This window comes from Erinaceus europaeus, chromosome 10 (genome assembly GCF_950295315.1).
Source record: "Erinaceus europaeus chromosome 10, mEriEur2.1, whole genome shotgun sequence".
In the NCBI taxonomy this organism is placed as follows: Eukaryota; Metazoa; Chordata; class Mammalia; order Eulipotyphla; family Erinaceidae; genus Erinaceus; species Erinaceus europaeus.
In genome coordinates, this window is record NC_080171.1 from 123,380,206 (window position 1) to 123,396,772 (window position 16,567).

The 16,567-nt window shown below is 45.7% G+C and overlaps 1 protein-coding gene across 4 annotated transcripts in view; it reads left to right on the forward strand.

Annotated features, from left to right (window-relative positions):
• The window catches only part of MYOM1 (myomesin 1), a 147,296-nt gene that overhangs the window by 53,334 nt on the left and 77,395 nt on the right, over positions 1-16,567 (forward strand). For all 4 annotated transcript variants that reach the window (XM_060200717.1, XM_060200716.1, XM_060200715.1 and 1 more), the window contains 6 exons: positions 2,930-3,022; positions 5,065-5,153; positions 5,260-5,322; positions 7,165-7,329; positions 10,425-10,586; positions 14,342-14,483. In XM_060200717.1, coding sequence (XP_060056700.1) covers positions 2,930-3,022; positions 5,065-5,153; positions 5,260-5,322; positions 7,165-7,329; positions 10,425-10,586; positions 14,342-14,483 — 714 coding nt within the window. The remainder of the gene's footprint in view (positions 1-2,929; positions 3,023-5,064; positions 5,154-5,259; positions 5,323-7,164; positions 7,330-10,424; positions 10,587-14,341; positions 14,484-16,567) is intronic.

Sequence of the window (16,567 nt, forward strand, 5' to 3'; positions counted from 1 at the left end):
TGACTGCAGAGTGGTATTCCATGGAGTATATACGGACACAGTAGCATCCGTTTTGACTGCAAGTAATATTCCATGGAGTATATTCGGACGCACTAGCATCCGTTTTGACTGCAGAGTAATATTCCATGGAGTATATACGGACGCACTAGCATCCATTTTGACTGCAGAGTGGTATTCCATGGAGTATATAGCCCACAGCTTCTTTAGCCAGTTCTCTGATGACGGGCATCTGGGCTGCCTCCACTCTGGCTGTTGTGAAGAATGAGCTATGAGCACAGGGGTCCCTACAGAGACGTTGTTTCACAGTCTTTGGATAAACGCCTGAGAGGGATTGCTGGGTCATGAGGCGACTCCATGTTTATTTGCTCGAGGACTGTCCACACAGCCTCCCAAAGGGGCTGCCCCAGTCTGCATTCCCACCAGCAGTGGAGCAGAGTCCCTTTCCCCTCAGCCTCTCCAGCACCTGGTGTGCCGTTTCCTGGTGTGTTGATGGAAGCCCTTCTCTCAGGGGAGAGATGGGATCTCAGTGGGGTTTTAACTGGCATTTCTCTAGTGAGAAGTGTGTAATTCTTAAGCTAGTCCAAATTCTCTCATTCCACTTTTGAGGTCACCAAGATACAAAAAGCTTTCACTTACTTTCTTTGCATGTATACATCTGAAATCATCCACTTCATGAAGTGTGTGTCTGTCAGAACTCTGTTAATTCCACCCACTATTATGAAGCTACAATTGCACAGTGTGTTACACGAGAACTCTTCAGTCCAGCTGAACAAATACTTAGTGCTCAGTATTTACTTACGATTCATTCTTGCATGAAAGCGGGACTAGAAGTAATTGCAGATCAGATGCTCACCTTCAAGGAAGGGACAGCGTAGTAGAATAGTAGTAGACACACATCCAGATAAAACTCAAGAAATGTTCCACCTTGAAGTTTAAACCAAGTTCACCTCATGTGTAAAGGCAGCAGAATCACTGTGCGATTTTAGAGAGGAGTGTGAAGAAACAGCACGTGATCTGAACCTGGAGTGAACTGGGGTTTCCTGTGTGGAGGAGGATGATACACTAAAAAGTATGGAAAATGAATATGTACTTTAGGGGAATGGAGGGTGTATGTGTGTGTACTTTAGGGCGATAAGGCATGGAGTGTGTGTGTGTGTGTGTGTGTGTGTGTGTGTGTATGTGTGTGTAAAAATACTGTGTTTTGGAAGAAAGGAACTAACTACAGATGATTTACTCTCTTTTTTTTCCTGGTCCTAAACTCCCTCATAACCTTTCCCCAGATTTGAAGAAATCGAAGAAATACACTAGATAGAGAACAGCTGGGGACGGGAACGCTCACGTGTTGTTAGGAGTCACACCACCTGGATCATGACTAAGGCCTCTGCTGCCCCTAGTTGTGTGGGTCAGCACAAGTGTTTAACACGTCCCTGCCTTGGCTTCCTCAACCGGAAAGGGATCTATTTCAAAGCACTGCTACTCCCTACATAGGGCCACTTCCAGGAGGAACCCTGTGCAGACCCACCCTCTGAGGACTGTCAGGCCTGAACAGCTAGGGCACAGTCAGAAAAGGCAATCTTTCTACTGCTGTTTTCAGGATTTTTCTTGATTGACATTTAAAATTCTCTTGTAAACAACACGTGGCTCCATTTAAGGTTAAACAAACGTGAGGTTTATTCATATAAATCACTGTAAACGTGAGGGGAGAAGCTGAGTTAAGAAAATAGGCAAAAGCCCAAAATTCGAAACTAAGCTACCCAAGATCACCACGTGAAGAGATCAGGATCAGTCCGGAGTCACACCAGCAGGAGAGTGCTGTGATGAGGGCCACCCAGTCAAGAGAGAGCGGCTCAGCTGCAAGTCCCCGCTTCCATAGCCCTGAACCCATGTTCCTTTGTGAGCATGCTCAGCCGCCATTTGTAGGCTGATGGTTCCAATTCCTGTTGGGATCACAACAAAAGTCAGTGAAGTCAAGAATTGTATGTGCTTTACTTAAGACAAAACAAAACACTTAAATGTTTCAATATGATACATTTTTTTTAACAGCATGTAAGAATGTTAACAGGAAGAATGTTTTGTTTTATCCTACACAGGCGGCCAGTAATAAAATTCAAACACAAAATCTTCTCTGTTGTGTCAAAACAATCAAGATTTTCTTGTAAGACCTCTTACAATTAATATACACACACAGCAAACATGCACACACATCTGAAAAACAAGCGTTATCTGTAGCCTCTGTGCGCTCTCACTTCCTGGAGAAATCACTCTCCTGCTTTCTGGCAGCATTAATTGTTTTTCTTTTTCCTTTCCTTTTTTGTCTCGTAAATTATATTGTACACTCTCTTCATGTCGGATTCTCCACTCCACATTATGCATTTGACATTCAGCCACAGTACTGTCAACAGTTGCCTTCTTAAATATAATGTTCACGCTGGAGAAAAGGAAGCACATTCACCAGGAGGCTTTTTATTCCTACTGTACCTGGTTCAATCTACTGTAGGTTTAAACTTGCCTGCTCGGGAGTCAGGTGGTAGCACAGTGGGTTAAGCACAGGTGGTGTAAAACTCAAGGACCGGTGTAAGGATCCCGGTTTGAGTCCCCAGCTTCCCACCTGAAGGGGAGTTGCTTCACAGGCGGTGAAGCAGGTCTGCAGGTGTCTGTCTTTTTTTCCCCCTCTGTCTGCCCCTCCTCTCTCCATTCCTCTCTGTCCTATCCAACAACGACGACAAGAAAAAATAAGGGCAACAAAAGGGAAAAATAAATAAATAGTTTAAAAGTTAAAAGAAAAACTTGTCTGCCCAATCTTAGCTGCAGATACTGCTGCTAAGCTCAGTACTGTGTTTATAGGTGCCTCTGTAAACAAGACTTATGTATTTGAAACAGCTTTGTCTTATACTGCAACTTACTTCACTTTGTTTCTGTTGTCTTGCAGGTATAAAAACCAGGTGCCAATAAATATCCATGCAAACCCTGGAAAATATATCATTGAAAGTCGATATGGAATGCACACTCTGGAGATCAATGCGTAAGAGGGTGTCAGGGTCTATGTGTGTTGGCAAGGGAGAAGCCTCACAGCTGCCATCAGTGACTGTCCTCTCCTCTGTTCCTCAGTGCTATGGCCAGAATGGGCGATGGGCACATGCTTTGCTTGATGATGCACTTCAACAAAGGCCACAGTAACTCCAGCACGATGTGATTGAGTGTTTGATTAAACTATTTACTTATTATTGGATACAGACAGAGAGATATCAAGAGAGAGGAGTGGGGAAGGTAAAGAGGGAGAGAGACAGAGAGACGCCTGCAGCCCTGCTTCACCACTCGTGAAGCTTTCCCCCTGCAGGTGGGGACCAGGGACTTGAACCCAGGTCTTTTTGCACTATGATGTATGGGCTTATCTAGATGCGTCACCGCCTGGCCCCCTGGAAGAGACATTCTACATATCCCTAGGCTAGGTAGGTCATAGTAAACTGCAGGTCCTTTGCTCCCTTTCTGTCGTGGTCCTCTGGAATCCAGGAGGTCTCCTGAACAGTAGAGGCTCACAGGGAGGGGCTGCACAGTTGCTCACGTGGGTAGTGTGCTGTTTCGTCACACATGTGACCCCTGTTCAACCCTGACCCCCACCACGTAGCAGGAGACTTCACTGAGTGCTGGGAGCCGGCCCCAGTGAAAGTCATTCAGAGTCCCTGAAGGAAAGGGGGAGTCAGCAAGATGAAGTGAGAGACACATCAGCTGCTTCAGGTGCAGGAGAGAGGCGTCTCTGTCCTCTGTCTGCAGAAGTTTATTATTGAAACACCTTTTGCCCGGTTCTAGTTGACATTATGTAAGATTATTTTCATTAACATCAAGGATACAGATGACATCATGTATAATTGTTTTCATTAACATCAGGAGTAACCTTAAACAACATTATTATTATTATTATTATTATTATTATTATTATTAGCATGTTTTCTTTAGAAAGTTCCCTAGGTCTGGGGCATCCTGATCTCCCCTTGAAAGTTTCTGGGCACTGGGATAGCCTAAATCTTCCCTTGAAAGTTCCCTTGGTCTTGAGTAGTCTAAATTTCCCCTTGAAAGTTCCCTCTGTGTTTTGACCGTCTCCCTGTTCTGACCTTCTGTCTGCATAAACATTTTTCTCTGGAGCTAAACCTAATAACTTTTCTTCTTAACCCATTCTTGGATGGGTCTGACTAGATCATAGTAGGCTATCCATCTAAAGAAACCTTCTGCTGCAAAGCAAGCACACACCATGGGAGTTCTCTTCTCATTAACCTTTGCATATATGAAAGTTCACTAACTTTTAGCTAATGAAAGTTTGCTTACTTCTACCCATATATCCCAACATCAGCTATTTAACTGCACAGCCTAATACTCATCACGAATGCCTGTAAGTGGAAGCAGGGGTGTGTGGGTGAGGGCCAGCAATGGGGCCTCTTTATATTTAGATGGAGACACAGGCTGCCACTCATGTGACAAGCCACCCATAGTTCTGGCTTTTGGTCCGAGTCTAGCTAATTGAGAAACTATAATGGTGACAAGTAGCTCTTTTTCTGAAAGCCTCCCAGTACAGCAGCTTCTGCTCCTAGGCCGTTTTTAGTCTTGTCACACTCACTGCCGTAATTGTTGTCACAATGTACTAACCTCAGGGATCTCCTCTGATTGTCCCCAGGTATTATTTGTGCATCTCCAATATAGCCAGTAGATCTTTAAATGATCAGTGTAAGGAAAGATGCCTTCAGTTTAGTCCTGGTCAGCTCTAGCCTGCTGGGGCCGTGCCCTACACAGGCCTGACTTTGCTCCCGCCAGCTGAGCACGGCGGTTTCTTTCACTCTCTCTCCCCACCCCCTCTGTCTCTCTGTCTCCATGTGAGCAAGTCGTCCTGGAGCCCTGAAGTGTGGAGAACAGCAGCAGACTATCACACGCCAGCGATGGTGGCTGTAAGAGCTGCAAGGAGCCGCGCACCAGCCACTGACCTGCAGTCTGCCGTCTTAGCAGAGACCTTGGGGCAACGGGGAGGGCTGCCAGGAGCAGCACTCCGCGGGCCGCTCACTCCCACTGTTCTTCCAGATGTGACTTTGAAGACACAGCTCAGTACCGGGCCTCAGCGATGAATGCCAAAGGAGAGCTTTCAGCTTACGCTTCAGTTGTGGTAAAGAGTAGGTTTGCTGGACTTGTTTTCCTTAAAGTTTTTAAAAATTCTTCCCTTCCTAAAAACAGCAAAGATGAAACTCTTCACACGACCCCGTGCTTTTCTGCCTCCAGGATACAAGGGAGAGTATGACGAGACTTACTACCACGCGGGGCCTTCCACCTCGCCCCTCAGCTGTAAGTTCAAGCGCTGGTTTACTGAGTGTCGCCTCCACTTCAAGCACAGCACAGTGAGACGGGCTCCAGTGCTGAGGCCGGTGCATGCCCTGTCACAGGCTCCTGCGGCTGCTCTGCTTTTTTTTAGAAAAAGTTTTACACTGCATCAGAGTAGTAGGGCTTTAACAGTGCTGTGCCTATTTCCTCTCCTATTGCTGGTAGCTGTTCTGTTCTCTTTTTTAATTCGGTTTTTCCCCCTTTGTTGCCTTTGTTGTTTTATTGTTGTTGTAGTTACTGTTGTTGTTGTTGATGTCGTCATTGTCTAGGACAGAGAGAAAGGGAGATGTCGTCATTTTAAGACAGAGAGAAAGGGAGAGAGATGGGGAAGACAGAGAGGAAGAGAGAAAGACACCTGCAGACCTGCTTCACCGCCTGGGAAGCGACCCCCCTGGCAGCACATGTAGCAGAGTGACGTCTGGTTCTTTCTCTCCTCCTATTTTTTTTTATTGTTGTGGTCATTATTGTTGTTATTGATGTCATCGTTGTTGGATAGGATAGAGAGAGATGGAGAGAGGAGGGGAAGACAGAGGGGGAGAGAAAGACAGACACCTGCAGACCTGCCTCACCGCCTGTGAAGCGACTCCCCTGCAGGTGGGGAGCCGGGGCTCGAACCGGGATCCTTGAGCTGTTCCTTGTGATTTGCACCATGTGCACTTAACCCGCTGTGCTACTGCCCGACTCCCTCCTCCTATCTTTTTCATGAATAAATAAATCGTTTTTTTTTAAATGGGGGCTAGGCAGTGGCGCACCTGGTTAAGCACACACATCACAGTGCACAAGGACCCTGGCTCAAGTCCCTGGTCCCCACCTGCAGGGGGAAGCTTCAGGAGTGGTGAGGCAGGGCTGCAGGTGTCTCTGTCTCTATCTCTGTCCCTCTTCCTCCCCTCTCAAGTTCTCTGTGTCTCTGTCCAATAATAAGTAAACCAAAGATTTAAAATAACAAGAGGGAGGTACAGATTATGCACTCCTCAGCTTTGGTGCCAGGGACTGACTCTGGACCAGCTGGGTCTGATTGTTTATATCTTACTTGTTCAGTGACCTTTCTTTCACCAATAAAGCAAGCATTTCTAGAGGGATACATTTTCATGTAATGATAGAAGTAAATGTGCCATGTATTTCTTTTTTCTTATTTTATTTTGCCTCCAGGGTTATTGCTGGGACTCAGTGCCTGCACTACTAATCCACTGCTCCTGGAGGCTATTTTTCCCACTTTGTTGCCCTTGTTGTCATTATTATTATTGTTGTCATTGCTGTCGTCGCTGTTGCTGGATAGGACAGAGAGAAATGGAGAGAGGAGGGGAAGACAGAGAGGGGGAGAGAAAGACAGACACCTGCAGACCTGCTTCACAGCTTGTGAAGCAACTCCCCTGCAGGTGGGGAGCCGGGGGTTTGAAGCGGGATCCTTACGCCGGTCCTTGCGCTTCATGCCATGTGCGCTTAACCCACTGTGCTACTGTCCAACCCACCATGTATTTCTTTATGAGACTTAAATTTTGCCCAGACAAATGATTTGGTTAATTTTGATTGTGGCTGTGTCCTGCCTTCTTAAAAGTACTTGTGTCTGGGCTGGGAAATAGCCCACGGGGACAGTGCACTGATTTGCTACGTGTGCCAGCCAGCTCCAAGCCCAGCCCCCAGCACATCGAAGGAAACTGCAGTCTATGGACTCTCTCATTCTCTCTCTGCCTTTGTCTCTCTGTTTCTGTCTAAAAATGGATAACTAATAATGCAACAGAAATGCCTAAATGTTTGTGTCTCTGACGAGAAAAATAAACGACTGGTGTTTCTTTCTGTTGCGCCCAGTTGCTGTGACCCCGTACGGCTATGCATCCAGGTTTGAGATCCACTTTGATGACAAATTTGATGTGTCTTTTGGGAGAGAGGGCGAGACAATAAGTCTAGGCTGCCGTGTCGTTATCACTCCTGAGATCAAACATTTCCAGCCAGAGATCCAGTGGTACAGAAATGGTGAGTTTTTAGTGGTTTCTCAGCTGGGTGCTTATTAGCAGAAGGCTGCAGCCTGGGCTTGGCACAGGGATGTGTGTGGGTTCTCAGAACACAGCTCTGCTCCTTGGAGCTGGGAGAGTCTGAGTTAGAACATACAAACTATCAAATGACATGTCTCATCTGATTTTTAACTTTCATTCGTAATTTGAGACTCGCTTACAAGATTATAAGGCTCCAGGAGTATAATTCTAGTTTATAGGGTTTTTTTTCTTCTTTTTCTTTTCTTCTTTTCTTTACTTCATGAGAGCACTGCTCAGCACTGGCTCGTGGTGACATAAGGGTGGGGTGGGGAGATTGAACCTGGAGCCTCAGGCATGAGAATCTGCATACTTGTTATGCTTTCTGGGGTATAATTTGATACCACACCTACCACCAGAGTTCTGTGCAATACCCCCATAAGCACTGCAGTTCTCACAAAGTCTTAGAGAACCTGCTGTAAGGTTTTTTCCCCCCTTTACTGGGGGGATTAATGGTTTACAGTCAACACCTACTGCATGTTTTTAGAAAAAGTTTTACAATGAATCAGAGTAGTAGGGCTTAATAATGTATTAGTGGAGATTATGATTTCATGTCACCAAATAATAAATGGAAAGAATTACCTGGACGTGCTTTTGTTTTGCAAATACTCATGCTGTAAATAAATTTTCTTGATTAAAAATGATGGAATCTGGTGGGACAGTGGAGCATGCCCACTAGCCCCTGATGGGCAGTAACTCTCCAAGCGACTAGTCTGAGCTTCAGTCGTGAAGATGAAGAAGGGCCTGGGGCAGTATGGACAGCAAGCAGTTCTGAGGAAACAGTAGTTCCAGTTAAACCTTTTTTCACAATTTAAAAAATATATTTATTTGGGGTTGGGCGGTAGCACAATGGGTTAAGCGCACATGGCGCAAAGCGCAAGGACCGGCGTAAGGATCCCGGTTCAAGCTCCCGGCTCCCCACCTGCAGGGGAGTCGCTTCACAGGTGGTGAAGCAGGTCTTCAGGTGTTTATCTTTCTCTTCCCTCCTCTCTCCATTTCTCTCTGTCCTATCCAACAACGAACGACATCAACAATAACAATAATAACCACAACAAGGCTACAACAACAAGGGCAACAAAAGGGGAGAAAATGGCCTCCAGGAGCAGTGGATTCGTGGTACAGGCACTGAGCTCCAGCAATCACCCTGGAGGCAAAATATGTATATATTTATATTTATTATTGAATAGAGACAGAGAAATTGAAAGGGGAGGAGGATATAGGGACAGAGACAGAGACACCTGAAGCCCTGCCTCACCACTTATGAAACTTTCCCCTTGAAGGTGAGGACCAGGGGCTTGAACTGGGGTCCTGTCACACTGTAATGTGTGCACTTAACCAGGTGTGACACTGCCTGGCCCCTATAGAGGTAAATCTTTTTAAAAAATGAGTAATTCCGGGAGTCGGGCTATAGCGCAGCGGGTTAAGCGCAGGTGGCGCAAAGCACAAGGACCGGCATAAGGATCCCAGTTCGAACCCCGGCTCCCCACCTGCAGGGGAGTCGCTTCACAGGTGGTGAAGCAGGTCTGCAGGTGTCTATCTTTCTCTCCTCCTCTCTGTCTTCCCCTCCTCTCCCCATTTCTCTCTGTCCTATCCAACAACGACAACAACAATAATAACTACAACAATAAAACAACAAGGGCAACAAAAGGGAATAAATAAATAAAATAAATTAAAAAAATGAATAATTCCTCAGGAAACATTAGCTCTATAGTACTAAAATTTTAAATTTTGAAATAGCTCAACAGAAAGTTAATCTAATTTAATTGTATAATACTAGAAATATGGAACATTATATAACATAAGTGTATATACTTTAATGATTACAGTAATAGCTGCATCAGCGTAAAGATATTACCCAAAATCAGAAATTGTTGGGAGTCGGGTGGTAGTGCAGCAAGTTAAGCACAGGTGGCACAAAGTGCAAGGACCAGCAGAAGAATCCCGGTTCGAGCCCTAACTCCCCACCTGCAGGGGAGTCACTTCACAGGTGGTGAAGCAGGTCTGCAGGTGTCTGTCTTTTTCTCCCCCTCTCTGTCTTCCCCCTCCTTGCTCCATTTCTCTCTGTCCTATCCAACAACGATGACAACAATAATAACAACAAGGGCAACAAAAGGGAATAAATAAATAAAATAAATATTTAAAAAATCAGAAATTGTCAGAACACTTATGACCTCGAATTTTCAGAATTCCTGATCTTGCCTTCAATTGTATCAGTTTAAAGTGAAGTTGTTAAATATGTAAATTTGATGACCTTATAAGTAAATTCTCAGAAAATCAAGTTTGAAATATTACCAATCAAGACATCACATTAATAAATAATGACAAGGGGGCCGGGCAGTAGCACAGCAGGTCAAGCGCACATGACACAAAGCGCAAGAACTGGCGCAAGGATCCCAGTTCGAGCCCCCGGCTCCCCACCTGCGTGGGGGGGGGTCGCTTCACAGGCGGTGAAGCAGGTCTGCAGGTGTCTGTCTTTCTCTCCCCCTCTCTGTCTTCCCCTCCTCTCTCCATTTCTCTCTGTCCTATCCAACAATGATGACAGCAATAACAACAACGATAAAAAACAAGGGCAACAAAAGGGGAAAAATAGCCTCCAGGTGCAGACACCGAGTCCCAGCCATAACCCTGGAAACAAAACAAACAAACAAAAAGAATAAATAATGACAAAACTATCTTCTCTTTTTTACAACTTGAATCACCCCTAGTACATTTTATAAGTAGTAAATATTTCTAGAGTAAAAGGCCTTGTGACTGCATTATTCTTTAATACTTTTAATTGTGCTTTTTCTCTGAATTTTGAGTAAGGAACCTTATAATTTCAATTGCCTGAGGCCTTGCAGATTAAGCGTCAGGCCCCTCGCCCTTATTCTAGCATTTTTATCAGTAGTACATGGAAAATAGCTCAACACCCTAGAGACCACCTCCACAGGTAAGTGACTTCACCTGTGAAGGATGGCAAACTGGAGAGGAGGGAAGTGGAAGGGAAAGAAGGGAATAATGGAAAACAGAAGCCAATTTTCTCACATCCTAAACCCCTAGGAGCACCTGTCTCCCCATCGAAATGGGTGGGAACACAGTGGAGTGGAGATCAGGCAACGCTGACATTTTCTCACCTCAACAAGGAAGATGAGGGCCTCTACACAATCCGTGTGCGGATGGGAGAGTATCATGAACAACACAGCGCGTATGTCTTTGTTCGAGGTAAGACCTACAAAATACCAGGACACCGGAGGATACATAAGAAAACCAGGTCAATGTATCCAAATACGGTTTTTAAATTTTTTTTATATTTATTTGTTTACTTTCCCTTTTGTTGCCCTTGTTGTTTTTATTGTTGTTGTAGTTATTGTTGTTGTTATTGATGTTGTCGTTGTTGGATAGGACAGAGAGAAATGGAGAGAGGAGGGAAAGACAGAGAGGGGGAGAGAAAGACAGACACCTGCAGACCTGCTTCACCGCCTGTGAAGTGACTCCCCTGCAGATGGGGAGCCGGGGGCTCAAGCCAGGATCCTTACGCCGGTCCTTGTGCTTCGTGCCACTTGGGCTTAACCCACTGCACTATGGCCCAACTCCCCTACACAGAAATTTGATGGGAGGAGCATTTGTTATAGCAGATATGGCTGGGGAATGGCACTAGCTTTCTGGGTGAATTTTAGTTAAAGCAGTCATTGAAACTCAGTACCTAAGCTTGCCTCACCAAACCATTAGCATGAAGGCCACCCAAGGAAGACAGGGTCTTTGCTTCCACTCTCAGTTATTTTACTGAACCAGAAAACATCACTGACAATCAGACAATCTTTGTGATGTGTTGGCGATTTCTTTGCGGACAGTTTATGAAGCTCCGACACAGTCTAGACTTTCCCTGACAGCACCCACCACCCGGTGCCCACACCCAGAATTACAGTTTTATACCATGTGTAGGCAAAGCCCATCGTTAACTATAGACAAGGGGAGGGGCTGCCATTTGAAGTTACATCTAGTTTTCTGATCTATAAAATGGGAAAATGAAGAGATTTTAAAATTCATCAGAGGCTGATAGAAGAACATGGAAAGGGCAAGTGGAGACACTGCATTGGAAAGACACGTGTCAGCATTCGGCACATTGTGAAGGGGATGGCTTAGAGGGACAGTTCGCTCAGGAGTTCAGTACAGATAACGTCTTGCCCCCAGGCGATTTCCAGTCTACTCTTTCCCTCCTTGGATTGGGCTTTTCTGAACAGATGTAATCCTTTACATCTTTTTTCCTTCTTTGAACGTGTTTTTTTGTCAGTGTCTGTGGTTTCAGGGATTGAACCCAGGATCTTGTACACACAGAGCATGTGCTTTACTGTTGAGTTCTGTGACGTAGCGTGAGCATCCATGTTTACGTTCCCTTTGTTGTGACATCCGTGTCACACACATAGAACACAGCACATGTGCGTGACACGTTGCTGCTTCTTACTGCTGTAGCGCACTGTGCGACTAGGCCTCCTTTTGTCTCCATTCACTAGCCAAGCCATGGACAGGCCTTCCTGCGACTCAGCTGTTTCAAGTCGTTGTCTTTCTTTTTCCCCAGGGTCAGTGTCTACAGGTGAACTTGCCGGGTCACATGCTGAACCTATTTCTAACTTTTAGTTAAAGTGGTGCGCGTTTCAAATGATATCCTAAGGCATTCCTAAATGCTTACTGTCTGTCAGGCTCTGTCAGATGCAATGGATGTCCCTCAAACTAAATACTGTTTGATCGACTCAGGAATTGCTGGCTGTTACGTTATGGGCCGTCAGCAAGAGGAAGTGGCTAGAGGTTGCCAGCTGTTCCCCCACTGTGTGGCTTTCTAGAGGTACCTGTCTACTTCCTGTTGACTCCAACGCCCCTACCTCCCTTCTAGACCTGCTCTTCCTTCATCAGCTGCAGGTCCCCCCCACCCATCTCCAGGGATCTCAAAGTGCGAAAGGAAAGAAGTTCCTCTTCACCGAAAGCTTTCTTGCCACTGTGTGGCAGCCGGGGCCTCTGCGCTGACCTGAGGCACAGGATGACCTGGCTGTGTCCCTCTAGGTCTCTTACACACAGGTTGTTCACCTGGAGGTGTTTTCCTAGGGATGACCAGGCAAGAGACAGGATGTTCAAACCAAAGTGACTCAGACTCTTCACAGGTGATGGACGTATGCAAACAGCTCTGCTGCGTTATCAGACGGTTTAGCAAGTTAGAGTCATGTGAGTGCAGCTTATACAAAGCAGAGTCTGCACTCCAGCGCCGTCAGCACCAGAGAGAGAGGAGGAAAGGAGAGGAACATCTGGAGGGAGTTATGTTGTCATGAGTGGCTTGGAGGGGAACAGAGGAGTGAATCAGAAAGGAAAGGGGCAACTGTGTATAAATGTGGACAGATAGTTGTAGAGAAGATGGTTGGCCCATGTCTACAACCTTGGGGAACTGTGGTGGCTTGCAGTAGGGAGACTGAGATTCAGAGCTCTAATGGTGGGAACGGTGTGGATTCAAACCCCTGCGACACGTAATTCTGTAATATAAAAATAAGCTAAAAAAAAAAAAAAGCAGAGTGCTAATTCAGTTAACTAGAGTTGTTTTCTCCTGGGTGATCAACCTCCTTTCTTGCTAGCTTCTGTTATCAAAGGGTTGAGCAGATGTCAGGAGGAGCTGACAAATGTTAGCCCTGCCTGCCTAGACCCCACTTCCTGCTCGCTGTTGTCATTCCTTCTTTCCCTTCTAAAGGCACCTCTGGGTCACCCATGTAGCTATCCCTAAGGTGACACTGCTAAGAGCAGCCCACTGTCTGGGGCCCCTGAGGTGACACTGTGAAGAGCAGCCCCACTGTCTGGGGCCCCTGAGGTGACACTGCTAAGAGCAGCCCCACTGTCTGGGGTCCCTGAGGTGACACTGTGAAGAGCAGCCCCACTGTCTTGTTGCACCAACAGTCACTGTCCTGTTTTTATAGAATCTTGGACTTTGACTAAACTCAGCTAAAGTAAACTTATATGTGGGTAGTACATGGTTGTTTCCACAAGTGTCTTTAGTTTGGGAACAAAGGCTTAAAGAAAGCACATTTTCTTCTCTTCTCCAGAGCAGCAGTGCCCAGTGTGCAGAAGAACAAGTTTCACGGTTCATAAGCACTGAAGGGCGTCTCCAGGAGACGCGTGTTTGTTCCCCTTGGAGCCTCCCATGGTTTCTGCTAGCATTGCTTCACCAGTGTCCTAAGAACAGAATCTTGGCACGTTATGGTAGACCTTTCTGATAGCAATTGCCAGCATCTCCATCTTTACTCTCTAGAACATTCTGGGTAGGCAAGGAACAGGAGACCAAGGTCAAGTGTCCTTCTTCAAGTCCTTTCTCCCATGTTCCCATGTTGCTTGCATTCCCATCAGCCGTTCGTATGCTGGTGAATGCTGGTCCCAGTTCGGGGCACCAGATGCTGGGCTAGCTTCACGGGCAGGAGAGAGACGACCAGGGACTCATGGCTGAGCTGGGAAGCAGTGCAGTGCCATGCTGGCTTTACTCATCTGCATTTATACTCACCAGGAAGGAAGTGGTAGGGTGTAAAAACAGGATGTGATGTAGAGAGGGCGGAGCGAAAAGAGAGTGGTGGAAATCAGGGTGTGACTAGGAGAGGGGGCAGAGTGGAAAAAGAGCTCGAACCAGTGGAGATTAAAACAATGAAAACAATGTTTATGTAAATAGACCACAGCGTTAAGTAATAAAGCGAACCTAACATGATGATCAAAACAGAAGGTCTTATAAGCAGAATTTAGAAGCAGACCAACATTTCCCCCTTTCTTTTTAACTAAAATGCAGAATTTAGAAGCATACCAACAGGTGAGCAAAGTACAAGTGTGAAGTTCGCCCTGCTGCAGCAGAGACGCGGCCGCTGTGGTGGTCTGCGAGAGACCTGTGTTCTGAGAACCGACCTGCTGGCTGGGAGGACATGCGGACACGTTAACGGGTCCTTGTGCGTCTGTCTCCACAGATGCGGATGCAGAGGTAGAGGGAGCCCCGGCCTCTCCGCTGGATGTGGTGTGCCTGGACGCCAACAAAGACTACATCATCATCTCCTGGAAGCATCCGGCTGTGGACAGAGGAAGCCCTATTTTGGGCTACTTTATCGATAAGTTAGTAGTAGTCTAACTTCAGTCAGACTTCTCTGACCGTAGAGATGCATGCTTCTTTCCCAGTGTCCTTTTTCTTTTTTAAAAAATTTTTTATTTAAGAAAGGATTAATGAACAAAACCATAAGGTAGGAGGGGTACAACTCCACACAATTCCCACCATCCAATCTCCATAACCCACCCCCTCCCCTGATAGCTTTCCCATTCTCTATCCCTCTGGGAGCATGGACCCAGGGTCATTGTGGGTTGCACAAGGTGGAAGGTCTGGCTTCTGTCATTGCTTCCCCGCTGAACATGGGCGTTGACTGGTCGGTCCATACTCCCAGTCTGCCTCTCTCTTTCCCTAGTAGGGTGGGTCTCTGGGGAAGCGGAGCTCCAGGACACATTGGTGGGGTCTTCAGTCCAGGGAAGCCTGGCCAGCATCCTGATGGCATCTGGAACCTGGTGATTGAAAAGAGAGTTAACATACAAAGCCAAACAAATTGTTGAGCAATCATGGACCCAAAGCTTGGAATAGTGGAGAGGAAGTGTTAGGGGGGTACTCACTGCAAACTCTAGTGTACTTCTGCTTTCAGGTATGTATTTTGCAGTAGTTTACGGATACGTGTGAGCATACGCTCTCTCTCTCTCACAGAACCTGGTGCCCGGTGTCCTTTTTCTTTTGTTTTCTCTCCCTTTCTCTCTTCCCTTTCTCTTTCTGTCTCTGTATATGCATGTGGACACATGTATCATGTATGTGTGTGTAGATTCAGTATGCTTACTTATATCTTTACCTAAGTTCTAAATAATCTTTGAATTTAACTACCACTGAGAGTCACTAACTTAGAAAGAATGCTATGAACTTGTATATCTAATAGTTGGTGTTTAATAATGTTCGTATTCTTACTTACTCACTCTTTTTTTTTTGCAGTGATGGGGACTTGCTCCTACATGGTTTTACGACTCTAGGCTGCCTTTTCATTCAGACAGGCACACAGAGAGAAAAAGCAAGAGACATAGAGAGAGACACAGAGAGACACAGAGATAGCACCTCAGAGCTTCTTCAGAGTCCCTCCCAGGTGGTGCTGGGGTTAACACTTGGGCCATGAATGCGGCAAGGCATGCACCTTACCCAGTGAGATACCTTTCCAGTCCCACATCCATATACGTAGGCACGGTAATAATTTAATAAAATTGACTCCGGGAATGTTAACAAAATCCTATGTAGGTGACAGGTAACTTTTTAAAGAAATACAACGAAGTAATATGCAAAGAAATAATAAAAAGCCCTAGGATTAAATTATATTTTATCTGTATATTTTTCCTACTTACAATCTACAAAAACATAAAGACTCTGATATTTATACTTGAGCTCTACACATTAACTACCCAGTGAGTCTGGACAATACAGAGGACAGATTTACATTACTGACACAGGACCTCAGTATTGTAACTAGTTTCTGTTGAAGTGTGCCAACTTCCTTTGCATTTCTGAGTGATGAAGCCACTCAGGGCAGGTAGCCTGTGTTGCTGTGGTACAGTGGGCATCAAGTTGTGTTAAACTGAATATTCACAGCAATGAATGAGATGTGTACATTTTGGACTCAATAACCAGCCAGAGGAACATTTGTAATAAATCACATGCTACTTGACTGCACACTGAGTGCTTCCATATCACGTAGTAGTGACGAGCTATGAAGTTGTCAGTAGATTATCCTTCTTTCTGTCTGACTGTGTTTGAAAGATTTCCAAGGTATTCACAATCTTTCATCAGTGAAAGACTAGAAAAAGTACCTTTTGTTTACTTATTGCCTTACTTACAAAAACAAAACTATGGGAGTTGGGCGGTAGCATAGCGGGTTAAGTGCCCGTGGTGCAAAGCCCAAGGACCGACATAAGGATCCCGGTTTGAGCCCCCGGCTCCCCACCTGCAGGGGAGTCGCTTCACAGGCGGTGAAGCAGGTCTGCAGGTGTCTGTCTTTCTTTCCCCCTCTTTGTCTTCCCCTCCTCTCTCCATTTCTCTCTGTCCTATCCAACAACAACAGCAATAAAAACAACAATAATAACAATAACAACGATAAAACAACCAGGGCAACAAAAAGGGGGAG